The sequence below is a fragment of the Amblyomma maculatum genome, chromosome 1, assembly GCF_055883805.1.
Source record: "Amblyomma maculatum isolate TAMU_Amacu chromosome 1, ASM5588380v1, whole genome shotgun sequence".
Classification (NCBI taxonomy): Eukaryota; Metazoa; Arthropoda; class Arachnida; order Ixodida; family Ixodidae; genus Amblyomma; species Amblyomma maculatum.
Window position 1 is genome coordinate 262053009 of NC_139344.1, and position 26709 is coordinate 262079717.

A 26709-nucleotide genomic window follows, 5' to 3' on the forward strand; every position below is an offset into this window, starting at 1 on the left:
GCAGTAGCAGCGCGGAGCCAGTCATTTCGGTTCACGTTTTTTTTTTTTTTTTTTTTTTTTTGTTTCCGTGGCGCGCATTTTTCTTTATTTTATGTTTTGAAACCAAACACCTGTGGATACGCATACCACGTCGACCGTTTTGTATTGGCTGGTAACAATGAAGGTGTATGGAGGCGTCGAAGGGTAGGTTGATCAGCAGCTTGTTTAATAATTTCGCTGTACTTGGCTCTACGAAATCTTGGAAACCGTTCCGGTACTTTCCGAAAGTTTTTTTTATTGAGGCATTGCGTCCCTGGTAATCTCCGACTCTCCGGAATGAGAGCGCTGAATTTTGCATGGCGAGGGCACAACTGCGTTTCACGGTTTTTTCTCGCAACGCCTGAAGTATGTGCAAACCCGAGTGGCGCTTCCTGTACTCTGCGATTACCATTTCTAGTCGTCACTTTATCTCGAAGATAAAGCCGACAGAAGGTCAAGAAGGCACGCATGCTTGCGCCCACTTGGCTCCGAGCGCTACAGTTGGCGGGAAATTCGTGACGAGCGTCTTCAGGCGTGCTACAAATTTTCCAAATACGCGCATGCTTCGACCTTCGACCATTTGACTGCTGAGAGTCCACCGATTTGTTTTTCACTTTTTATTGCCTTTTTTTTTTCGATGGCAAAGGGTACGGATAAATGCGAGGCCTCTGGCGTCTCTGTCGCCGAATCATAGCTGTATTTACGGCAACGTGTTCAGTGCCGGATTAAGAAAAATAGGGGGGATCTGGACTAAAGCGCATCCCTCTCCCATCCATTTGGCGATCCTTCCTCACTTCCATAGTGTATTTCTGCGATGTATAATTTTAACTACACGAAACTAAAAAGAACAAGGTGTGATCATTGTGATTAGTGCAAGGTTGATGCGTTAGTTTTATAGTGCACATAACACAAGTGTAGACATTAACGTTCACAAGGAGGTAGCAATTAAGGGACTAGTCTGGGACTCGCCCTGACACAGCCTATTTTCCTCTCCTAAAGTGGGGGAAAAGAAGGGATTGGACTATTAGAGACGTAGGGCTAATTAATGGTGGCCCCCAAACTCTCATCTATTGTTCCAGTTACATTTTTTTTATGTCTACCGCCACAGGAAAGAAGGATTTAGAAAAAACCATTAAAAACCCTTCTCTAATTCTAAGCAAGTGCATGCAGATCACCTCACAAGAATGGGCCCTCCCAGAGTGGTGGGGAATTCCTTTTTTTTTTTTTTTGCAGTGTGACAAGGTCTTCTAACAGCTAAACAAAATGAGTTATTTGGGCCTCCGTCCTCTCGTTCTGGTTTTTTCTCTTCATACCTGTTGCTCAAAGTTCCATTATTTGTGGTTCAGTACATGAAGCAGGTTGGAATAAATGGCCCCTTCCTCCTACTAATCCTCGGAGACGAGGCTCTGGGCTGCAACCTCCTTACCCCCAACTTTAATCCAGCGCTGAACATATTTGTACGTAACCCACGACATGCAGTCATTAAAAAAAAAGCCTGGTTCCAAAGGCATTTATGATGCGTAGGCTAGTATGATTGCGACTGATAAGTGCATGTTTCTTGGTGGCATTTTCAGGGGGGCCACTTTATCCAAGGCTGTGCTTTTGGATGAATCAGGACAAGTGCTCGGGTGGTCTGAAGGCCGGCCAGTAAACCACTGGGTACGTTTTATAGCCTTTGCTGGCCAGAACAGAATGCCTAATGGTGTCACATATTTTCTATTTGATTTTTTTGCAGTAAGACATTTCTATTTATTTTTAATCTCACCTCAAAAGGGTGTCACTTAACTGGGTGTCAAGTAACTGGAACTCACTGGGAGCTTGTCTGCTGAAACGCTTGGCTTTCTTACAGGAAATCTTAACTGTTGAGTGGCAATACATTCGAACAAGGACGATCGCCCTTAGTTATAAAGTCAGACTGCGAACTTTTGTTTGAAGAGAAATAATTCTGGCTTGTAGCTCTTCACCTCTAGGCAGGCCACCAAAATCTTAACTCTTGAGCTGTGATATAGTTGAACAAGGGCAATTGCCCTCAGTTAAAGTCAGGCTGCAAACCTTTGTTTGAAGAGAAATAATTCTAGCCTGAAACTCTTCACCTTTAGGCAGGCTACCACTGGAGAAAACTGCTTGTCTTCATAAATATGTCAGCAATTTCAACCTTAATCTCTGACTGGTGCCGGATATGTTGCACTGTGTACATCTTATTTGTAATTCTTTACATTAACAGGAGGCAACTGTCGTAATGAGCTGTTCAATGCTGAGTAATGATATAATCCTGTTTCACATATGTGTGACAATCATGTGCGACTTGTGAGGCTTGAGCAGTCAAGTGTGCCTTGCAAAGAATTTTCTAAGATTGCTGCTGTTTTGTCACATCATTTTTAAAGTATGATTTGCCTTTTGCTGAATTTCATAACTGTTTGCATACTTAATCTACTGTGAAATATAATTAGAGCCCATCATTGACAGGTAATGCTGATTTTCCTAGCTTCTGCAGCTTTACAGAGTTAACAGAAAAATTTGCTTAAACCCAATTTCTACTTAAAAAATACTTTTCTGTAATAAATTTCTTTATGTGGACTGCTGAACTGAGGAACTGTGCGTAAATTTCTATGCAGTTACTTACAAATTCAGTTCTTGTTGCATGGACAATGTCGGCATTTTTAGCCAAGTGTCACTGGCACAGCTATCACAGTAAAACACAATATGTACCCATATTTCGAACAAGTTACACCTTATATTACCTCCCGAATTGCAAATATAAAATGTGAAAACAAAGGTGCAACTCATTCTCTACTCTCTTCCCCATCTACTCTTTCTTCCTTACCATAGAGGTGCGCGATATGGGCCCTTGGTGTGCATATACTACCTCACCACATCTACTGCATTCCCCTGGATGACATAAAACACTCGTATTCAAAATGCTCTAAATATAATGGAGCATTCTTGCTGTAAATAGCTATGAGCCGCTATCACATTCATACATGCTATACAACTCCTGATTAGTAATGATGACCTTGGTGAATTGTGTACCACATTTACTATATGAATGATAAAGCATGCAGGTAGAGTTACTGGCACTCAGAGAATAGGTAAATATGGAATTATTTTCTTCGCTAGGTAGGGCATCACTGGTTGTAGACAGTGAAACCTTACGGCACATTTTCTTTGTGTGAGGTACTTATAGGTACTTATTTATATATTTTGTATTCTAAGCACCTTTTTCTTTTGGAATTGCAGGGGAAGGAATAGTACTGAAAAAATAAATTATTAGATAGTAATATTTGTATACAGTCTTAATTAAAAAAATATGTTGTCATGGGATAGGGAAAAACACTTGTATTCATAATAACAGGGGCTATGTAAACAACCCAGTACCAACCAAAAATGCCAGAATGTTAGTACTTGCATACAACTTTCATAGTGAGACAATATAAGAAAGGAAACTTGGTGTTGTTTGGGAAGAGAGCATGAAAAAAAAAAAAAAAAAAAAAACACAAATTATACAACATAAACACACAACTACTAACTGACAGACCCAAGCTGCAAACTGCATGAAACTGCAAAGAGAGCAGAATAAGATGGGAGGCTTTAGCATGGTGTCAGTGTCTGGAAAAACTGGCATCAAATCAAAGTGCCTTTTTTTTTTTCTTGCACACTTCTTTCTTTTACAATTGCTGCTTGTCTACACTCTTCTAGTTTGACTTACTGATTGTGTCTGTCTGTAAAATATAAAAGTGTGACACATTACAATAACTTTCATTGTGAACAAACATGTATAATCATGTTTTGTATGAAATAAATTATGTGGAATTCCTGTTATTTCTTTCACATAATGTTTTATGCCAGCATTCATGTTTGAGCGTGGCAATTTCCGAGTCATTTGCGTGCTGTGGTCAATGTAATGACTCTACAAAACTGAAGTTGCATACTTTGTGTGAACATGGCCATTAGTTAACATAGATCATCATGTTATGATGGAATGAATTTAATGTAATAATGTTAAAAAAACCTAATGCAGTGCTGAAATCCTTTGCCCCCCACTGATGTGGCTAAATGTTTAGGGCACTTGACTGCTGAGCCCAGGGGCTCGCGAGGTCAGTATCGGTCATGGCGGCCACATTTCATTGGAGAAGAAAAGTAAGGTGCCCATGTACTGTGCGAAGTTTGTTAAAGAACCACCCTCCACTACAGTGTCCCTTACAGCCTGGGCTGCTTTGGGATGGTAGACCCTGTAAACCCAACCCAACACAGTCCAATGCAACCCAGGAATGTACTACCTATTAAATGTGGCGTTTATTTATATTGGATATATTTCTGCAGTGTCCATGTGTTTGAAAATTCTCACTTCACCTTTCACTGTTTCGCTATTTTGCATTGACTTTATGTAATTTTTACTCTATATTATAGCTGATTGGAATGAATGAATGCCAAAGCCGTGTCTATGAACTTGTTTTGGCTGCCAAGAAAAATGCTGGTCTTAGTGAAGAAGTTTGTCTTGCATCACTTGTAAGTTTTTGTTTGTTTATTGTTACTATTTTTATTTGTTTGTTGTTACTAATGCTGGAAGGTCAAGTCTGTGTTGTAGTCTTAAGTTGTGGGATGTACTCTTTCATTAGCTAAAAAATGTTCTGCTGTTACAATCTAACTGTTGAAATTTATCTTTTTTCTAAATTTACTCTTGTTAACAACAACATGGGAAACAAAACCAAAAACAGATGCAACATCACCCCCATCTATTTTTAATTATATTGTACCAACTGGCTCAGCTATCCAACCTGTTAATTTTACTCAGTGTTACTCTTTCCATGTGTGCACAACCTAGTAGCAGAACAAGATGACAACATTAAAGTATGTTTTCATTCACTACTAAGTTAAAGCATTTATGATGTGTATTAGTGGATGATGTGCCATATATTTTTGCAAACAGTGATCTGTGGAACTTTCCAGAGTCTCTGTTTGAGTGGCTGTGAGCAGGAGACAAGTAATAATGCTCTAAAGGAACTCATCTTGAAGGAACATCCAAACATTGCTTCATCTGTTGTTGTAAAAAGCGATGTCATTGGGGCTCTCAAGACAGTTGCACCAAATGGTCAGTATTGTGTGAACACAACCCTGCTTCACTCTATGAAAAAAAAGTTAATATTGGAGTTTCAGCACAAGTCTACATTAAAAGCATCTGTGTTAATTTTCATTACACATGTTCAGCCCAGCTGTTAACATTTTAGAATGGCACTCAAGGAATACAATTAAAAATGCAAGTAGCTCTTTTATGGTTAATAAGTAATGCAAGGGTGCCTGTCCAAACTAGGTTATTTCTGCCTCATTAAAAAATACCGACAGAAGACCTGCAGAGAAAGTCGTGAGACACTTTTTAACAAAGCTGCAGCCCCCTTTCGCTTGGCAACGACAGATTTGAAGGTTTACAAAAGAACACAATAACAATCTAGACTTTGCCACAGAGCTATGAGCAAAACTACACAGGCACATAACAATGATGCATTGTACTGAGTTAAGTAGGTACAGATACATTAGCCAGAATAGCAGCTTGGGCATGTTGGTTTTCCATCCTGAGGTAATAGCGTAAAACATGGACGGGAGAAGCCTTGTGCTCTCTTCCACGTTTTGTGCTTTTACCTCAGGACAGATACATTGTAGAGGGTTTATGCTGGCGGTAAAATACAAAGGCCGCAAATGACTGTTTGATGAATGGACTAGGCCGAATTATTACAGTAGTATGTGTTTGCCAGTGAGCAAAGAATATAATCCAAATGTTCTCGGCCTAAATTAAAAGTAGGTGTGGGTACAGTTCAAACCTCTGCATTTCTAGTAGCATAACCTGTGCTTGTAACTAGTCAAGATTATATAAGTATTGTATATTTCTGTGATTTTTAGGTTTTAAATTTGACACTCAAGCGGTATCTTTACAGATTATGTATTTTTATTGCCCTACTCAAAACAAAGTTTGCACTTGGTGAGGGTATACCGAGTATGTGATGCAGGGACTACTTTATCTGTAAGGTGCATGTGCGCGGAAGACAAGTTACTATTGCTGTGCCCCATATGAACGACAACAATTTTAATCAAAGTCAAAACGCAAATACTAAATCAGTAGTTCTGTTGAGATTGGAAGGCCATATCTTAGGCAACGAACAGGTCTAGTTATTTGTGCCAAGTTTATTGCAATATGACAAATGGGCCTTCCAAGGTGGAGAAAACTACCCAGTTACTTAAACTGGTTGATGATACCAATATGTCTCAAGTTTAATGCAGTCATAATGCAGGAAGGAAGGCCTGTTATTGAAGCAGAAAATGGTGACTTTTTTGTGTCATTTATACGTGTATGGAATGGAGTTGGATCATTCCTGCAGTACTGCTATTTTGCCCCACACATGATTGAGGTGATCATGTCATTTCCCGGACAAAAATAATGCTGGCATCACTGGTGCATGTAACAAATTTAGCACAGGAGTTGATCACTGTAACAGTTTCATTTAAGGCATGGATTTAAGAGTAAAGGTCCTGATGTACTTGTAATCTTTGTGGAACACCACAATACATTTGGTAAGCATCTGAGCCTGTTCATGAATATCATAATGCTCTAGTTTCATAGAAGCATGTTGCAGTTTATTAAATCAAATGCCTGCTAGAAGTCTTAAAACTTCTGTAACAAAAGCTTTGTTTTCAAATTTTGTTAGAGTGTATTCTTTTTGTTCAGGGACTGCTAATTTGGTAGGTTTATTTTTAATAAAATCAAACTGACTAGGCAAAATAAGATTATGTTTATTAGTAATTGGACAATCATGAGCGCAGCTTTTTTCAAATATTTTAGAGAATATAGCAGGTATAGACACTGGTCTGCAATTCTCTAAATCATTGTGGTCTCCCTTCTTATAGAGGACCTTTATTTTAGCTACTTGCATATTTTTTTTTCTTCAGGAAATACACTGGCACTTGAGTATACATCTTGTATATTTGTGAGAACAGGTGCTGCGATTCCGTAAATATACTTCACAGGCCTTGTTTGAATGCTGTTAATATCACAGCAGCTGCTATTATCAAGGCTTTGAATGACAGACATAACTTGTTCAGCCGTGAATAGTTGCAAAAATATTTTTTTCATTGTGAATATTAATGAAACTGCTAGGATTATATGACAGGTTGATGAATGCAAGACTGGCAAAAAGTTATTAAAAGCATCAACAAGTTGTGTTCTGGATAAAACTTGACTACTGAGCTTTCAATTGCATGGATTACCATGCCTCAGTATTCCATTTAATCCTGCCCACAACAAATGATGCTTCCCATTTTTAACTGTAATGGGTTGTATGCCTAAAATGGCCTTGGCAAAAACATTGACGTCATTATAAACATGCTACTTTTCAGTAAGCTTGTTTTACAGGTTAGAAGCAGTGTGAGATATGACCAGCTGCATTGCAGTTAATGTGCTTCAAAAACTGCAAAGCCGAGTCATACCTTCTTTTGGTTCATTTCTTGCTCCTTCTGAAGCTTGTGCACGTCTCTTTGGGGTTATTCCCGAAAGAGCGGAGCAGTAAGAACAGTAAAAATGGCTTTGACCTAGTTCAATTTGTTTTTTTGTCTAAGAATGGTTGTCAGTTTGTCACGAGGTGTTATGTTCATGTACTTGAAAGCACAAATTTCTTGCTTTATAAGTGGGACTTTTGCAGGAGGTGTGGTCCTTATAGCTGGCACAGGGTCCAACTGTCTGCTTGTCAACCCAAATGACTCAATGTACCGGTGCGGAGGCTGGGGACATATACTTGGCGACGAAGGGTCTGGTAAGCTTTGGGGCTTTTAGTGTTATTGCTGGGACCAACAGCTTCTAGAAGCCCAAGAAAATGAAACTGAACAAGGGCTGTTTACTTGCATGATAAACGTTTCAGTTTGTGCAATTTTCATCAGCAAAAAATTTAGGAGACATATTTTTGTTTCGGCAGCCCCAGTCTGGACGTTTGTGGTCTATATCTGTTTCGGGGTGGCTATGGCCATTGACATTTAAGGTTAAAGAAGTGCTAATATGCAGTTTCATCTGTGTTCTGTATATGCGTAGGCGCATTGCACAACACACTGGTATGAAATGTTGCTTTGGGCAGGGTTCGGTTTTTAAAAACAACCTTTGCAGTTGTCTTAGAAATGCTGAACCTTGCAACATGGACACCTTAGCAACAACTAGTGTGTACTTAGCACACTCTGTGGCAATTACAAGTTCATTGGACATTTGCTGAGTAGTGCTAATGTCATGGATTTACGTGTTCCTGGCAGCTAGGCAACTGACATATGAAAGGGACCGACCACTGACCAACCTGTGTCATGAAATCATTATGGAAGTGAAAAGATTTTGCCTCACATTGTAAGGAGTGTGCACTCCAGTATCCAAGGGATGAGGATTTATAATTTTAATTTAGCATCGTAAATTGTATAAAACATACTGAAGTGTCATCTTGTAGGGAAACCTTGCGATTATCACTGTATCCGGCCACAGGACCACATCTCGATAAAACTTCACTGATCTGATTTAGGTGCAGTGTTCTTTCATCCAGGAGTGTTCATCATGTTTATTATTTTCTTTAATGTGCCTCTGATGAAAAGCAATGCTCTCTTCGCATTGCCAGTGATCTGCTTTTAGCTTTCGTCATTAGGTGGGGCCATAGTGTGTTGCATTTCTTGAACGAAGAGGTAATCAGGGGTTTGTTGGTGAAGCGTATGTCACTATGCTGTAACAGCTTTTAGTATGGAAACTGACATGGATGCTTTCTGTGCTAAAATGCGTAATTACTGTCTAGCACTTGAAATTTATTTTTTCTCAGTGCATTATTTTTGCCGACGTGCAGCCATCGTTGCGTTCGCTGATCATGGTTTTCAGCATTGAGGTACATTAAAATGGGCCGATGCACCGATAGAAGAATTCTTGGCAAAAGTCTTCTACAGAATTTCTAGCAAAACCATTGCGGAATTGCGCACCTTAGACAGCAAGGTTTCAGTTCAGTTCAGTCGTTCAGTCGTGTCCGACTCTTCGTGACCCTATGGACCATATCACGCCACGCTTTCCGGTCTCTCACTATCTTCCTAACATCACATAGTTTCATCTGCAGCGCCTCGAGGATGCCATCTAACCATCGGGTTCGCTGCAGCCTACCCCTTCTCCGGTGACCCTCAACCTTTCCCAACATCAAATCTTTCTCCAGCGACTCCTCTCTTCAAGGTTTCAGTGGTGCTAAAAAATATTGTGTGCTTAAAATTCAGTGTTCAATCCCTTCAAAGCTCACATTACCACCAGCTTTGCTTGCTAGTGTGCAAACTTGCATCATGGGAAACTTAGTGCTCTTGTCTGCAATTAAAATTGAAAGGACTTGTAATGTGATCACATGAATAACAGCGTGCAAAGTAAACAAAAAAACAAAAGTGCTCTGAGATCAATTTCCAAAGTTTATCCTTGTCATGCACGCCTTACCTGGCTGACTATTGAGCAGAAGTTATACTCGGTCAAAAGGGAGAAAAGGAGAAAGGGGAATGGTGAGGTGGTCTACCTTTGGATTAGGTATGACAATTGTGATTTGATGTGTTGTAGTACCTTATATATGCCTCTGCGGACTGGGATGCTGCGCATTGTTGCCAAGCGTCATCTGCTAGCAAAGCGCTGTTCATCACCCAGTATTGGCAGTTAATTCAATAAGCATGCTAAGCTGCTGTATGTTAGGACATTAAGAACCATGCATAACGGTCTTGAAGAATGTCAAGTTTCTGTCACTATGATGGTTGAGAGGGCAGTCTCACACCTGTCAACATGCATACTATCTGATGCCTTACCCTCTTCCTCAACCTAGCGCAACAGCTCGGTGATAAAATGGCAAGCCATGTTTTAGCAATCAGATTCCACGTGCATTTTTGTTTAACAGTTCCATCAATTACCATCTGTTATAATTCTTATTGGCAGTAATATGCCCTTCTGTAAGCACAGCTATAATCACTTTAACAGTGATTCGTGTTTTAATTGCTGTTAAGTCAAATGTTGAGGCTGACTGAAAAGCCAAGATGAACTTTTGTCAAAAATGATTTTTGACTTGACTGCACAGGAATTTTATATTATGTCACCAAAAAACAAAAACAGTAATCAATTCACAAAGACTACCATTCAAAAAAAAAAAACTGAAACACAGCTGAAATAAATGATAGAAATGTCTGTAAATTTAGAAAATAATATAAAAAATCTCCCCTCCCTCCCACCTGTGTGCTGAAATAAATAAATTGTATATCATGTTAACTACATCAAAATTCAGTAAAACTTTATTAAAACTTGCTGTTGGGCCAGTTGGTGCATCATGAGTGGAGGAATACAGCCAAAGAAACATGGACAGGGATAAGCACAGGCTAACGTTCGAGCAGCTTATTCATAGTCCTTTGAAATATAGGCGGAAAGAGGGCACTCAAAGGCACACAAGCCAAAAACGAATTCATAATCTAATGCAGTCGAAATTACAAAATTTCAAGTCGGCTCTTTGTCATATCCACATTGCATATTTGTAAATCAGGTCCTTTCTTTCGAGCAGCAATGATAGACGGTTATTCCTTTTTGTTTTGCTTCCTTGTTGTGCTTCATGCAGTGCTGCAAAAGGCTCATTATTTTTGGTAGGCAAGTTATTATGCAGGTTATTTGTGAGCTGTGGGTTTACAAAATGAAAAAACAAAAAAAAAACAGTGGCTGGTACATGTTGCAACTCTGAAACTGACACAGTGTTGATAATATAGTTGAAGAGTAAGCAGGAATTATTTGTGTCTTACTTATCTAAGTGATTTTTTGAAATGTTGTTGTTGTAGTGGTTACTTTATTATATATACAAAAGGAAGGAAAAGATGTTTGCCAGCCCCGGTATCTTTTATCTGATATCTGAAGCACCTGAACTGGGCCAGCAGAAATAAAGCAGCTAATTGAAATACCAAATACACGAAAACATTAATTGAATGTATGAAAAACGCTCAAAAATGTGTAAAGTAAGGAAAGCATTATCTTTTTAGTCATAGCTTGAATTGTAAAACTGGTTTATGGACTAAAATTAATATGTACAAACATTAATATGTTGATGTGATGTGCCTTAGCTTACACAGCTACATTAGGTAGTGTGCATAAACGTAAAGTCTTGTGCACTTCTAGCGTTTTGCATACTTTCTGTGCAGCATGTAAAAAAAAAAATTGATATGAGGCTATCTTATTTGAAAGTGTATCTTTTATTTATTGCTTTTTTCCACTCTGCTACAATTTTCCTATTATTCCTTCTGCCTGTCCAGTGCATGAAAAGCTTTATGAGATAATTTTAACTGTGTGCATTAGTATCGATTAAAGGATGCTTCTACTGCTCTTGCGTGACTACCAACAGTACTTTTCTCTTTTTATTTTAGTAAAATTTACTGGTTTTCCTTTAATTCTTTCCTGGCATTGTGTAGTACGTTAAGCTTATTTACATAGAGTGCATAGTTAGCTACCTCTCGTTGTATTGTTGGGCTGCTCTTTGTTGTGGTTCTGCGCCCTATGACAGTGTGATGTGGAGAAAGACCAGAATTCTTCTTAATTGTCTAGAAAGGCATCAAGTGTATAGGGAAATTTCTCAAGTTGGCATAGACTGTAAGGAAGACTCATCATTATCATCAACTGAATAACAAGTGTACAGCTAAATAGAGAAGCTTTTTTATTCAGTACTCTTTATCTAGCAAACCAGATAAGCTTGTTGTTTGCTGGTATCGTTTCTTGCTTGGTGATGCAAAGGCATTGTGGTGGCATGGCAAACAAAATATGGATCCTTGAAACTTCCTTTTTCTTTTTAAACAGAGGGTGCTTGTGGAGACCACACTTTCAGTTCATACATGCCTATCTTTCCATAACCAGCAGAATTTTTGTTTTCCTTTTTGCTTATCAAAACAGGTTTTACTGTTTCAATACAAGCCATCAAAATGGTGCTGCACGAGGATGAAGGTTTCCGGCCTCCCATGTACAGTGCACACAAAATACGTGAGCTTGTGAAGGAGCATTTCCAGGTGAGCACGCAATTCATGACGGCTACTGGACGTTATGTTTCTTTAGCTCAGAGGTAAGGAGAAACAGTGAGATATATATATAAAGTATTTTACTTTCATCATGTTTTGAATTCTTCAGAATATGTTCTACATGCTCTCCAGCAGTACTGAGGGACCAGTTTTTCCATACCTTTATCATTAAATGCTGCCAGTTGTTGTGCCAAAGGACATGTGTGTCTATTATTCCTATCTTTAGCAATAGAAGCCAATTACAGTTATTCATTGGCAAGTTTTTTTGGAAGAGCTGAAATCTGTTTTTCCACATGTCGATTCATTTTGGCCACACATGGTCCTCATTATGCATATTTTGTCGTGTTTGATTACCGCTTTTAACTTGTCAAATTACATTCAAGGCATTTTTCTGAAAGTGAGTAACAAAACTGGTGATAAACATGTACTGACTACATTCTTTACTGTTTTTTTTTTTATTATTATTATTATTATTGGTTGGTGGGGGGGGGGGTTAACTGGGACATGTATTCTGACCTCAAATTTAGGAACAAATCAGTTTATTCAGCAAAGTTTCTATCATTCACAGTTTTTTTGGTTAGATTTTACAGCAAAAGGCAACATATTAGTGCTTGTGTTTGTGAGACATGAAATACAGAATTTGTTAGTCATTATTTTCATGCACACCATGGAAATGACATGTTGCTCTAAGAAACTTACCAACTATGATATTATTTTTTCACTAATTTATTAGTTATTTTTTTATTTAATTACATCTCCTGTACAAAACTTTCATGCCCGTGCAAGACCCAGCTGCTTTTGTTTGTACCATCACAGTGACTTTTTTAAGTGCACAAAAGCCTTGAAGCAGGACATTACTGCTATGGAAAGTGCCCAATATAGTAATTCCAGTTAGACATCTGGTCAGTACCTGAGGTCTGTCCTCTTGCTTTTAAAATATGTCTTGAATTTCTGCTCAAATTAAGCCATGTTGTAAACAAGAAACAAACTGATTTTTAAAATGATCAGTTGAAAATATTCCTGTAGGATAGCTCACGAAATGTGCTAATTTTCAGAGTGTGGCTTCAACATTGTGGCCCAGAAAACTGTGTTCTCTAAGAGGCACAGCTACAGGTAGAAATTAAGAGAAAAGAAAACAGAGGGCCCTAATTATGGTCTTCATACTGTCCAATTTTATTTCTGCATTGTTTTAGTGGGCACATACCAAGTGCAGAAGGGTGATGGATTACTGATGCCTCTTAAAACTAAAGTAACTAATGTATTCTTTTAATGCTCACCTACAGGGCCAGAATGTGAAGGCTAACTGAAAAGCATGCGATGAGATCAAGTACAGCACAGCGTTTGATGTAAAAAAAAATCACTTGCGACCTCTATCTTAATTTACAATGCTGAGCAACAGAGAGAGAAAGAGCAGTGTAAATGACAATACTCCAGCTAAAATGAAAAGCAGTGACTGTATTTGCGGAGGACCTCGTATGCACAAAACAGGTGGTAGGTTTATTGGATTGGCAGTGTACCTTTATCTACCTTTATGTTAACTGATCAAATGTGTTTTTGTTGCTCTCCAGGTTCAGGACATGTTGGAGCTTTTACCCTTTTGTTATACCAACTTTAAGAAACAATTTATTGCAGGGTTGTGTGTCAAGCTGGCAAAATGTAAGCATTTGTTTTCTTTATGCTTCACTCGTCTCCTTGATAATGAGTAGAAACAGTGTGTAGCCAAGCATCCGAAGTGTACATGGTGGTCCTGTTTACTTCGCAACTGCTACCATCTGCTTTCATGCGGTATACAACAACCACACTAGCGAAATGGGACATATGGCTGATGGTGGTTTTAATGCATGACAACTGTTTGGTTACATCTTTTGCAATTGTTGGGGAAAAAAACATCTCAGTGCTTGGCGACATGATGTTAAGCCACGTTACTATCACATACATACTCACATAGTATGCCTATGATTGAGTGTCCCTTTTGAAATTTTTGTATAAGTTCATTTCTGTATTTTAATATTTGATGTAAGCATATGACATTTCTCATGTTCTTTCATTTTATTGGTACAGTTGTGCCCTCACATTTTAATTTTTTTTAATGTTTTTATATGTCATTGTGTCCAGAGGTACTAAGGCCACCTCTTGACTGACAGAGGCTCGAAAGGGGCTGTCTATCAGTCAATCCATCCGTGTCTTGGCTGGCTGCAGCTGCTTATTTTTTATGTGGCTCACTTAAGTGAACAGAATTGAACTGAATGTGGAACATTAGCCATGCTAGACGCTCTTGAATTTAGTGACACTCACTTTCCACCTGTGACTTCATACTGTGCGGTTGCACACTAAGTGACTGAATTAGCCTGTGCATTGATGTGGTATTTGCACCCATGCAGGTAGTATAATTCGCTGTTATAGATTGTGGTATTCCTGGATACTATATTCCTTAGTGCTAAAGCTGTGTTCATAGTTTATCAATATGAGCATGTAGCACTGTCTCCGGAAGTTTTCCCTTCATTTGCCTATATTACTTCACCTTTTCAACATCCAGTTTATATTTTTGCAAAACCCTAATCTTGCTAAGAGTATTTTGTCAAGGGAGTTAATTAACAGTGTTGGTGTGAAGTGAGGCTATGAAAGAGAATTTTGGTTGTGGTTAAGCAGTCTTGGTTGATTCTGTGTGCTCTCTTTTTTTCCTTGAGACTCACCGTTTCATAGCAAGCGCAAATCACATGTGGGTTTCTTTTGGTTTTCATCAGTGGCCAGAGAAGGAGATGAGATGAGTAAGCGCCTGTTTCAAGCTTGTGGAAAAGACCTGGCAGACCATGTTGTAGCTGTACTGCCACGTGCTGAAAGGGTAATTTTTTGGTTTAGTTTACTATTTTTCTTTGTAACATCATTGAAACAGTACTTGCTGTAGGGTTAGTTGGTTCATACTGACAAATGGAACGGCGCAACGGACACGAACACAGGTAAAAAAAGAGGGACAGAAAGAGTGCCTCTTTCCATCCCTCTTCTTTTCCTGTGTTCATGTCCATTGTGCTGTTCCATTTATCATTGAAACGCTTGGATGTTTTACTTCATGGCATTAATATTGAGCAGTACCACTGTCTGAAGCAAAGGAAAATTTACACGACAGTACTTCTTTGTGTATGGTGATATTCTTGACTGATCTAATTACTGTGCAAATCTTCAGGTATGTGTTCATGTTGTATTTTCTTAGAATGAAATTCGTCGGCTGTATTATTTCATTCTTTTTTACATCCTAGCAGGCGTCTCATGCCTCTATCTAAAAAATGCTTTCCTCTTTTACTGTGGTGCTACCTAATGTAGTTAACACTGCTTGTCCAAGAATTGTTTCAGTGTGCATTGCTCATTCTTAGTTCATGCACCATACTGCTCAAATCATTTCACTCTGTTTTTAAAATAAGGTACTGTTTTACTTGCACAAGTTTGGCAATTTCTCTCAAATGCAATTTCAGCACCTTTGCCAGCTGCTACTTGGTTCTCACATTATGTAAGCGTGGTTGTAAACAAAACAAAAGTGAGAAAGAGGAATTTCTAAGAGAAAGAGAGGGCAGGTGTAACACAGGATTCAGCCTAGGCCTAGCTATACAGAAATAAATGCAAAAGTTATGAGAAGTTGTCTTTGGAAATCACTTGTGAAGTGAGCCACACTCACACTACAATATGTTGGTGATGCAGAAATAATTACTTACAGCATGTTCCCAGCAGTCCCACTCTATATGCTTCATTTGAGGAGTGCAGCCAGTGCTCTCAACGTTGTCACTTTTTATCTGAGCTTTTTGAGCACTTGTCTAATGATTGTTTGCTTATCGCATGGGGCTTATCATGCCTTCTTGGATGATAAACTTGTTTGGAAGAGAGACTTGGTTCTTCTGTGTTGAGCCTGTTAGTTTTTAATCTATATCTTATGCTCTTACAGCTGCTGATTGTCATTAACAGAGGAAGGCAAAGACTTTCACTTTGAAAATGCTCATTTAGCTGCTTTAAGCTAGTGGAATGATGGTGAAGGAATTAGAAGGTAGAGAAGGAGCGACGAAGACAGCGGGGACAATGATTACAGTGCGGTGCACAGTCACAAATTATTGGGTAGGCTCATGAACATCCAGCGATCCCTTTAATGTGTCAAGAGCCAGTGATGCAGGGGGCAAGGGTTGTTATTTTAGACAGCAGTTTGTCATCTTGCTAACTTGCAGTGGTGTAAAGAGGTAGTCTAGTCTCCATCTTAAGAAGGATGGTAGTGAAGCATGTTATTAATGGTCACACTCTGAAAGTGATGCGCAGTGTTATTGGTTGTTCCACCGAGAAAATAATAACAGATCCTGAAGTCTAGTTTTGGCTTGAGCTGTTATATCTAGCATCTAGCATAACATCTAGCATAAACTCAGTGCAGATAAAATGATGAAGCTCATAAAAGATGTGAAAATCACTTGCAGTTTTAAGGAGTCTGAAGTGATATGATGAAAAACTATACCAGCAGTTATGGAGCATAAAGTGGAAAGAACCATTTTTCTTCTCCTCTTTTTACTTATTGTGACTTGATGCTGTTAAGCATCTATTTTCTTTTTATTGAACATGACAGTTTTCTTTTCACTTCAAGTTCACTCATCTGATGAGCCATTAAATTGAAATATCTAAAGCGTTGGAAGGCACAAGATATTTAAATATATTTGATATGTTCAGTACCTGGCTGGTATGCTTGAGTGACCTCCTGGCTTAATTGCTTGGTAGATTCCAGAGTTTAATCTGGCTTTTATTGTTTTTCCTTTACTTGCAAGCATTTCCATGTTTAATTTTCTCATTTATCATGTTTTGTCACAGTTTAAAGTAAGCACTGGATGTCTTGGTTTTTGTTTTTTGAAAGTATGTGGACTTTTTTTCACTCTTTATTGCAGAGCAGTTTCTTTTTTTTTTTTTTTTTTCAAGAAATATTATTTCTGACAAATTAATTACTGATCTGCTTAGGTGATTTAATCTGGCATTTCTGTGGTCAAAAGTCAGTTAAAATATGCCTCAGTGTTTTTGTCAGTGTAAACAATTTATTTGCCAGTGATTAATTCACCCTGCCTTGGTGGAGCAGTAGTTAGGGTGCTTGGCTACAGTGCCAAAGGATGCTGCATCGAATCCCGGCTGCGGCGGCCGTTTTCCAATGGAGGCAAAAAGCAAGGCGCCTGTGTGCTGTGCGATGTCAGTGCACGTTAAAGAATGCCAGGCGGTCGAAATGTTCGGAGCCCTGCTCTACGGCGTCTCTCATAGCCTGGGTCGCTTTGGGACATTAACCCCACAAATCAAACTAAACCAGTAATTAACGCATAAATGGTGGTACTTTTAGCTGTGATGGCAAAGGCAATTGTTGTTTGCAATAAAAAAAGTAATGCAAGTCAAATGAGGTACATAGCTGGTATAAAAAAACACAAGTGGAAGTTTATTTCTATGCACAGTATAAAAGAACAGTAGTTGATAAAAATAGACCATAGTTCACACTGTCCTGTATTAATAAGTAGTAAAACAAATGAGCTTTTTGATGTTTAGCTGTATTAAACAAGCCAGAGGCATCAAAATCCTTGACCTTGTAATTTTGTCTGTTAGTTAAATTTTCAATTATGTAACAAGAAAGGCTTTAACAGCGCACTACTTTTTGCCATGGAAGGATTCTGTAAGGCAGTTACTGCAGACTTTAGTTATCATTAAGTTGTTGCTCTTGATTGAGCGAGTTGGCAGGGCATCATGTAGTCTGCATGCTAATGGCATCAATGGAATGGTAGCTCAGTTGTTGCAGTAGCCAGAACGTGGTACCTTTTTGTGATACCTATACATGGTTGATAAACCTACTTAACTGACTAATTGCTCCAAGCAGGTGATTATAAGCGAGGTACTTATCTAGCATATAGCAAGGAGGCTTCAAGGTTTGCAGAGGCATATAAGCTACCAAAGCAATACTTATTGCAAAACTGTGCTGCTCATTCAGCAATACCACTGTTATATTACACCCCTAGCTTCCCTAATTCACTTTAAACTTTGATTGTAACTCGTACTTACCAGCCAGAATGCCGACCTTCCTTTTTTTTCAGTTAAAATTAAATTTAAAAATACTGAGTTCTGCATGCCTTTGTTTCCACATTTTTTTTTTTTCCGGTTTAAACTGAAAAGTCTAATTGCTAGTTATGAATGAGGAAAATAAGGCTAGCAGTGCAAAGGTTTGTGATTGTAATATTTCATCGTTTATTCAACATTATGATTGTTGAACTTAGCTTGAAAAGACTGTTACAAGGCAGTTTCTTTTTTTTTTTTTTGTGAATCAAGAATTAGTATATTGCTTTATTTTTAAACCTTATATTTCTTTTTATAAAAGTCTTGCATAGTTTTCTTTTATTCAACCATGAATGGCGACACTTTCCTTTTGTTACACAAAACCACATTACAGAGCCTTTTGGAAGCTGAAGGAGGCCTTCCCATTGTCTGTGTGGGTTCACTCTTCAAAAGCTGGGACCTTTTGCGACAAGGTAAGCTGCAGCTTAATGAAGAAGTAGCTCTCAGGTAGCAAAAATTTGTGTGCCTTACCTAATCAGTGCATTAAGTTTCAAAATTTTGCAGTATACGTAGTTCAGTTTTAGCCATGAAAGCCTGCTTGAGGAGCAGTCTGCAGGTTTTCAGTCCCTGAAACTGCATATCAAGTGTCTAGACTGCTTGCAGTATGCATCCTATTCACTGCCTCTGTTCTTAAGTTCATAGCTCAGTGTAAGGTGCTTTTCAAAACTGAAGGGCTATTTCTCTGGCACCATTGAGACGACCTTGTAATAACCGTGGACACTTTCGCATGAATGAAAGCCTTGTGTCATGTCTAAAAGTGAAATTCACTGGTCAGTGTACAAACCCGTATCTTTTCTTTCTTTTTTGTTTGAGCAACAAAAAAAAACTTTTTTTTTTCTACAGGTTTCGAGGAGGCCCTGTGTCCCAGGCTATCAGAGTTCACCCTCCTTCAGCCAACTGTGTCGGCTGCATTGGGAGCAGCATTCTATGGAGCATTGTTGGCCGACTGCAAGCTGCCTGTAAACTTCAAAGAGAATGCTAGGCAACTGTACCATTTCAAAAAAGGCAGCAAGGCAAATTAAGTCGTGGTAAATCTTTCCGTTTATTTTGGCATGGAAGGAAATGACTTAATGGGTATGCTAAACATGCAAATAAATTTGATTCACGTTTTTTTTTTTTTATGAAGCTTGCTAGCATCAAGCACTTAGTCAAGCTTCTCATAGGACAAGTGTATTCATTATTTGTCCAGTGTGCACAGTTGTTCACACCCTTTTTTTTTGTTACTTTTTTCCCCTTTAAACAATGTGGTCTAATACTTCAGCAGCTGCGGCTTAGTTTTAGCCGTTTACAAGACACTCAAAGCATTCTGTATTTCTCAGGAGTGAGAGGAATGAATGATGATTTATGCTTATTTACATGAGCTCCTTAAGCCTGAAGGTGTGCATTTAAGCAAGTAATCAATTGCTTTTAGTTATTCATCTTTTATTGCCATCCCTGTATTGCGCCAAGGATACTACTGTTAATGCGATAATGTGATTTGTAGCTGCCATAGGTTTTTTTATTTGTAAATGATGTATTTTGTACAAAATGAGCGCTGAAAATTTTTACAGAGGTGGTAAAAATTATTTGCTTAACTTCTTTATTCATCATGCATGTTCTTAACTTAACACTTGTTATTTTTGCACTACATATTAATAAGCCAATTTCTCCATTACTATATTTGTGTTGCCAAAAACTAACTCTGTTGTTAAAGCAAGTGCACCTACTAAACTGTGGCTGTCTCAAAACCCTTCTGCAAAATGCCTCTAGTTTGCAAGCTCACATCTGTTTTGATATTAATTCTTGCTTTAGTGTGCTTTCCCATAAAGGGGGATATATATATATATATATATTTTTTTTTTTTTTCTGGGTTCAAAATGTGACTGCATTTGCAGTTGTAGCATAGCACCATTTTCTTGTAAAAGAACTTCAGAAGTTTTTAAAATAACTTGGGCACTCAATTTTTGTGTAAGCATATAAAGGTGCATTCTTACCAACAGTGAGTAATACAGTATATTGCTATGCATAGTGTAATCTCTGCTTGTGATATCTGAACACATCTTGAGGCCCAGCTCATGACTTTTTTATAATCTGCAACTCTATTAAAACTTTGAGAAACTCTAATAAAAAATGCATACGTAATACAAAAGTAGACCATTGCACAATGGAGTGCTTGCAAAGATAAGACAACACTCCGTGGAACAAAAAAAAAAATGCTTCAGTTGGATGGAAGCTGTAAAGCAGGGCTATCTAGGACAAAATGGAATGTCTGGTTTTAGTGTGAGAGCACCTTTATGATAGTGTGGAAAGTTGCTCTAATGATACTCTGTGGCATGCTTTACCTCAAAACCTCATTTCGAAAGAGGTTTTAAGCAGCTCGTGGTGCTGTATCCTGTCTACTTTCACGCTTCACTCAATTCAGATATTACAAATGTCATTAATACTCGAGAAGCAGTACTCATTTATGTTTATACCGGGCTTGACAGCTATATGTAACCAAACTTTTTAAAGAGATGGAGTGTCCTAGACCAACAAATCCAACTGGGGATTGTTGAATGTCGTGTGGCCTAGCCTTTATCGTTTAAATTATTTTTGTTCTCCAAAATTAACAGTAACTTTTTTTGCATTCTCTAAAGCTTGATAGGAGCGAAACACAAGGCCCCCATGTAGTACTCTGTGATGCCAGTGTGCATTAAAAAAACTCTAGGTAGTCGATAATAGCCGGAGCCATCTACTACGCATCCCTCATAGCCCGAGTCACTTACGGACATTAAACTGCCTAAAACTAAACTATACCAAACCAAGCTTAGCAGTGGATAATCAGCTGCCATTTACATAATGCAGTTCTTTTTCTTGTGTTGTAAGAAAAATGCACCCAATAAAATATCTTCCATGTGACAGTGGCACTACTTCAGTGTGGTAGTTTTGTGCAAGTATTACAGCCTGCTGTTCTTCAAGACGATCTGTATCTTCTGAATTGACACAATGCTATAACAAGTTAGCTAGTTAGTCTTTGCAAATTAGTTAACATTGAACAAAGAAGATACTGTAGAGTGGGCCACGTGACTCTCAACAGCCCTTAGTTGGTTTTGCTGGGCTAGAATGCTCCTACTTTTTTAAATGCTTGGTTGTATTTAGCTGGGACACTTGCTATATATATAGCTCTGACAAGTAAAAGAGTGTAAACGTGTGTGTGTGTGTATACGTTGAATAAATTTGCTACCTTCCAGCTTTTCACTACATGGAACTGTTTATATTGTGTGTGTTGGTCTTTCCACGTTTATGTGTGTACTGTATACACAAACACACACACCAAAATCATTTTGACAAAATATCGGCCTGGAGATGCACTCATATGGTCATTGTAATAATCTGGATTTGGCACATACCTGTTCATGCGAAGGAGATGTAGCAAAACAGTGCTTGTTCATCTTGTGCATTTTTACAGACATATAGTTCATAGTTGGATCTCCGCTGTTATGTTCCCGGGTACCGAGAGTGAGACTCACGCCTCCTTCGAGCCGTTCTAGATCTGAATTGAATAATTCTGCCTTGGCTTCTCGGTTGGCTGCTTTAATCACATATTTAGCACGCTCATAACGTTCCGGAGTAAACTAGTTTTCCCAGCTGCTACATTTTTGTGAGCCAGTACCACTGTAGTTCCTGTAGACATCCTTGCAGTACAAACATGGCTGTTACATTGCACTTGTGACAGCCTTCCCATATGGTACACCACCACGCAATATCACTCCCACGCTAGTGCCTTACCTCATGTTAGCACATTGAAAGCTTATATTCAACGTGGGGGGCATGGTGATAGCACGGCAGCCAAAGCTGGCTGCCTACACTCTATTGGTGTTTGTCTACCATCATGTGTTTGGCGGCTTTCGGTGTTCTGTACACGTACTGATGCCCCACGTGCTCATAGGAAGTATTGCGTCTCAGCTATTGGTGCAGTTCCATCAGCATGTTCGTGCTACCACTACTGCAATGCAAGCGCTAATGATTGAAGGTGCGAAAGTAAAATATGCTACGGCAGACTGTACGTCTGTGCTGGGCAGTACTGTACGAGTGTATGAGATGCATCCGCACGAGTTCACTGAGGTGCTTTTGTTCCATTTCTTTATTTCAGTAGATGAGGATTGCATAGGATTAAGTGCACCCACCAGGCAAACACTGTAAGAAAGCATACAGACAGCAACTTCTGATCTGTGCGTGCTCCCTTCTTATTGCTATCTGCCTTCCAACAGCAGCTGCGCAGGCAGACTGAAAGTCATCGCCAGCAGGATGATCGTGATACGAAGCTTCGCAATTTTCAGAGAAGCTATGCTTGCAGAGGAAAAAATGCGATGTGCAATTTTTTCATGCATTGTATTAGCCGACTATGTTGTAGTTCCATGGCTGATCAATCAGCCTTTTATTTTCTCTATATGTATTAGAGAAGGAGACAGGACTAAAAGCTCGGAAGCTTGACAGAGGTCCTGCCCCCTTTTTTCACATTGGATACAGTGGCGAGTAAACAATGTTGTAAGGAAATGTTACAAAAGAAAGGTAATAGAGGCCGAGAAACTACCACAGTTGGCCAAGTGAGCATGGGTAGGCGAGCAGCTTCACTCCTTCATCACCGTCTCCAATCAGATGTGTCAATATTATCGTAGATGGTTGGGAACTGCTGTGATGAAAAAAAAAAAAAAAACACACAGCACTGCAGTTCAGGGACATGCTGGTTATCGAATTCCAGGCTGTTCCCACTATGTGGTCTAACGAAAGTGAAAGTGCAGCTGAAAGTAATTGCCAGCATAGGATTATTTTTTCTCATACAAAAGGATTGCTTATAATAAAACATTAATAAAAGTGGTGACATTGCTGTTCATGACTGCTAAAAAGAGGGTCATGCATGGCTCACAAGGCCGGGCAGTGGCATGCTTGGGAGACTGCGTACTTGACAAAGGTTGCTTCCTGCTGACCTGCCCTTGCTGCAGAGCACTGTAGCTATCAGCGTGTTGATGAGCCGCGGTGTCATGCAGAGTGATTATGCCCCACTGTTGATCAGTCATTTGTGCTACTCTATTTTACATGCCACTCTAGTACGTCTTTTTCCCACTGTCCCATGAGAAACATCGACGGTGTTCTACTGTATTGGCTGAACCTAATTCAAATTCATTATTGGAGTATAGCCAAAATGAATCTGGGGATCAATTAGCATTCCTTAAGCTGATTTTTTTGCAGATTGCATTTGTGGTTAGTTGAAAACTGTGTTCGAATTTCAGACCATTCATACCTTTCCTGCAGCAAGCACCGAGTAGCCTCCAAAATGTGCCCAGTGCACCCAACATGCGAGCCACTGACAGTGTTTGCAATTAAACAGGCTACCAGAGTATGCAGAGGCAGAGAAGTATGTGCCCACAAGTGAATGAGAATTTTTGATTCAAGTCTGTTCTCATAGCTAAAGCTATGTCATAGGCATCATCATCAGCCTGGTTACGTGCACTGTAGAAGAAAGGCATCTCCAATTTGCCTCCAATAATTTCTGGCCTACACCAGCTATGGCCCTCCCAGTCATGCAAATTTGTAAATCTTGTCACCCCATTTGACTCTCTACATCCCCTGTTAAACTTTGTTTCGTTCGGTATCCCCTCTGTTACCCTAATGGACCATCGGTTAGCTGTACTTCACCTTACATGTTTCGCTCATGTCCGCATAGGGCGCTGCAAATACGGTAGATTCTCAGGTTGAAAATAAGTGTACTTGATGAAACTAGCTTCTTCTAGACCTTTGGTTGTAGTCCTCGAAAACACGTGGCTGAAATTTATTTTGTACTTGTTAATGAAATAAAGCAAGTGCTCACCTTAACATTATCATCTCGGACATGGTTGCCATGTATACTGCCCTTCTGCAGAAAGAATGCTTTATTGTAATGTCATGGGCTCATGGCGACTCACGCCTTTGTTTTTACAGTAGCATGACCTTTTTCAATGTCTTGCAGCAGTGATGGCTGTGTAAATGTCACCTGCCAGTATGAACTTGCAAGTGCACAGGTTTGCTTTTTTTAGCCCATTTACAAGCACTGCCACATGTGTCATTGAACCCTTGGTTGGACAGGCTTGGAAATCTGCCAGATGAAAGATTCAGAGTCACATAAAGGTTGCCATAAGACAAGTGTCACATGAGAAAATTCTTAACCTGAAACTGCAGTTCAGTGTCTTCAGACACATCTTGGGTTTCAGCATAGCAGCTTTGCAAGGCTTGTAATTGGCTAAACTTTCCTGAATGCAAAAGCCCAACTAGGAATTAATCACTTACTTTACAATTTTCTAAACCTCCCTCATAGCAAAATGTTTTGTGGTTCATGTCATGGGTATCTTCTAGTGTTTACAAAGGTGCATTTAAATGGCCTTAACATGCAGAATAAATGTCTGCATCTAATAGTGCATGTATTTGACTAGTGCATAAGTATCATAAGTATATTCACATCAATGCAAGAAATGTGCACTATAGACTCCTGCATTGCTAAATACATAGGAAGAAACTTGCATACAATCATTTTCTTTTTCCTTTCTTTTAGGCATAGTCTGTGTGCTATTCTGATACACCAAACATATGCATTGACATCTGAGGCTTGATATACGAGCACAAATTAACTGGGAGCCTACATTTTGTGAAAATTGGTGAGAAGCAAACCTCTTTTATAACGTCTGACAATTTTTTCACTTACAATGTGCTGTAGGTGTAAGTGCGAATCTTTGGTATAAATCTTCATCAGATACTGTATTGCAGCTTGTAAAACTGGATGATTACTGGACAGTTTGTTATTGCACATATGCTGTAGAAAACAGTTTTCTAGTGATCTTGGCTGGTTGCACAAAGCACTCCTTACGTCACTGTATTAAAAGGAAAATGTGTGCAATGTGTTACAGATTTGATATACTTGCATGCTGCAGCTTAGGTGTTGAGTATTATTTATTGCAAAAGTTAACAGCACAAACATTGTTCAGGGTGGTGATAGCAACTGCTGGTATTAAAATTTTACTGAAAGGGATATATGAGGGCACTATGTAACTTGTGCTGACCAAGTCACATCAACACATTGATTACCCATTGGCCAGTTGTCACCAGGCTTGTGCAAGGCCATTGAATTGAGCAAAGACATTAATAAGTTTTCATTGCACTGCTCTCAGTACCATGTTCTGAAATTGCAGAAAATTTTTTGTTTTTATAACTTCTTAAGGTGCTGGTTGTACTCCAGATATCCTGAACGTGTGAATGAACATTCCACGACTTCGCAAAATGCTAGTTCAGCAATTTGTTTGGACATTCCTAAACTTTTCAAAGCTATAAAATACCTTTTCCAAATTCCTGGAATTTAAGGCAGTATTAATGCTAATTAATGACTTAAGTTTCCCTGGTATCTTTTCTAATAACTGATACAGCTGAAGTTTCACAGGAGCAGCTAATAAGATGTATGCTTTTGTGTCCATTTGTCCATTATATAGCACTGTTCCTCATAGCGAGGCCGCATTGCATCTAGTGTAGAAACTTCCTGCTGCAGCATTTTACTTTCTCGAGTGTCGCTGTAAAATGGACCTCCAAATAGACTGAGGGTGGGTAATTATGCACATTGCACAGCCTTTCAATGGCTTCGATTTCTGGCAGTACCAGACAATCCTGACATTGGTTTAGTTGAAGCTTAGCTGCGTTTTTGTAGCCTCATTCATTAATTCAGGCTGAGAGACAGTGAATAGGCCGCAGGAGAAGGGCAGTGTGCAATGCTCCACAAAGATGGAGCTGTAACCTTAGGCAACATTCGGGAGTGTAATTAACTGTTGCACCTTAACCTTGTGCGTGTTGTGCAGAAAGAGTTAACACATTCACTTTTTGTAAGCAAGGAAGTGCCTTCTTTAAAAAAAAAGGACAAGTGATGAACTTGCTGCAGCGGCAGTTACACAGTCATGAGAAATATGTGGGAGAACAAGCATTTTGGACAACATTGCAAATTTTATGGTTATTTCTTCACTTGACAAATTTTGAACATTATACACCCTGAAGAAAACCAGCTAGCAAAAAAGAATAGTATGTGCTTGTCATGCATAATTATGAAGTAATTATTAAATGAATGCTCACAAATTGTTCCCTTTGGTACAGCTCACGACTACACAGTGCAGCTTTGGGGCATCTACAGCATTCATACATAGAGTCCACACTGCAGTTTGTCCAGCGAAAATGCTGACCAAACAATGTCATCTAGCTGTGTACTGGCAGCTTAGGGCATGTGAACCAGTGTTGGGCCCTCTCACAAGCTATTCATGCATCACTCCTTTGCCCCACAGAAGGCCTAAATATTAGGTAGGCTTTCTACGACCACATTAATAAATGGCCATATAATCAGTGCTGTATTGAAGGTTGTGTAGGCTACTGGAAAGAAGGAACTGAAGAAGAAGGAAGGAGGAAACTAGCCTCACTCGTCACACCCGTCAACTGAATACAACCAGTCGCATTACCTTTGCTATAGTTGCATGCATGAAATGCCCAAAGGAGTGATGTTCTCACTTTATGCTCAAA

At 39.1% G+C, this 26709-nt stretch overlaps 1 protein-coding gene across 2 annotated transcripts; it reads left to right on the plus strand.

Annotated features, from left to right (window-relative positions):
* Window positions 1-29: 29 nt before the first annotated feature.
* Window positions 30-24820, plus strand: Nagk (N-acetylglucosamine kinase). Of its 2 annotated transcripts, XM_084591068.1 has the most exons (11): window positions 30-183; window positions 1593-1677; window positions 4426-4524; window positions 4966-5107; window positions 7704-7814; window positions 11951-12063; window positions 13641-13728; window positions 14817-14914; window positions 18506-18584; window positions 19015-19199; window positions 24716-24820. In XM_084591068.1, the coding sequence occupies exons 1-10, from the start codon at window positions 158-160 to the stop codon at window positions 19191-19193; spliced, it is 1020 nt and encodes a 339-aa protein (XP_084447194.1). In that variant the 5' UTR covers window positions 30-157; the 3' UTR covers window positions 19194-19199; window positions 24716-24820. The 2 variants fall into 2 exon arrangements, with proteins under 2 accessions (XP_084447194.1, XP_084447193.1); XM_084591067.1 differs by lacking the exon at window positions 24716-24820 and having other exon boundaries at window positions 19015-21396.
* The last annotated feature ends 1889 nt before the right edge of the window (window positions 24821-26709 follow it).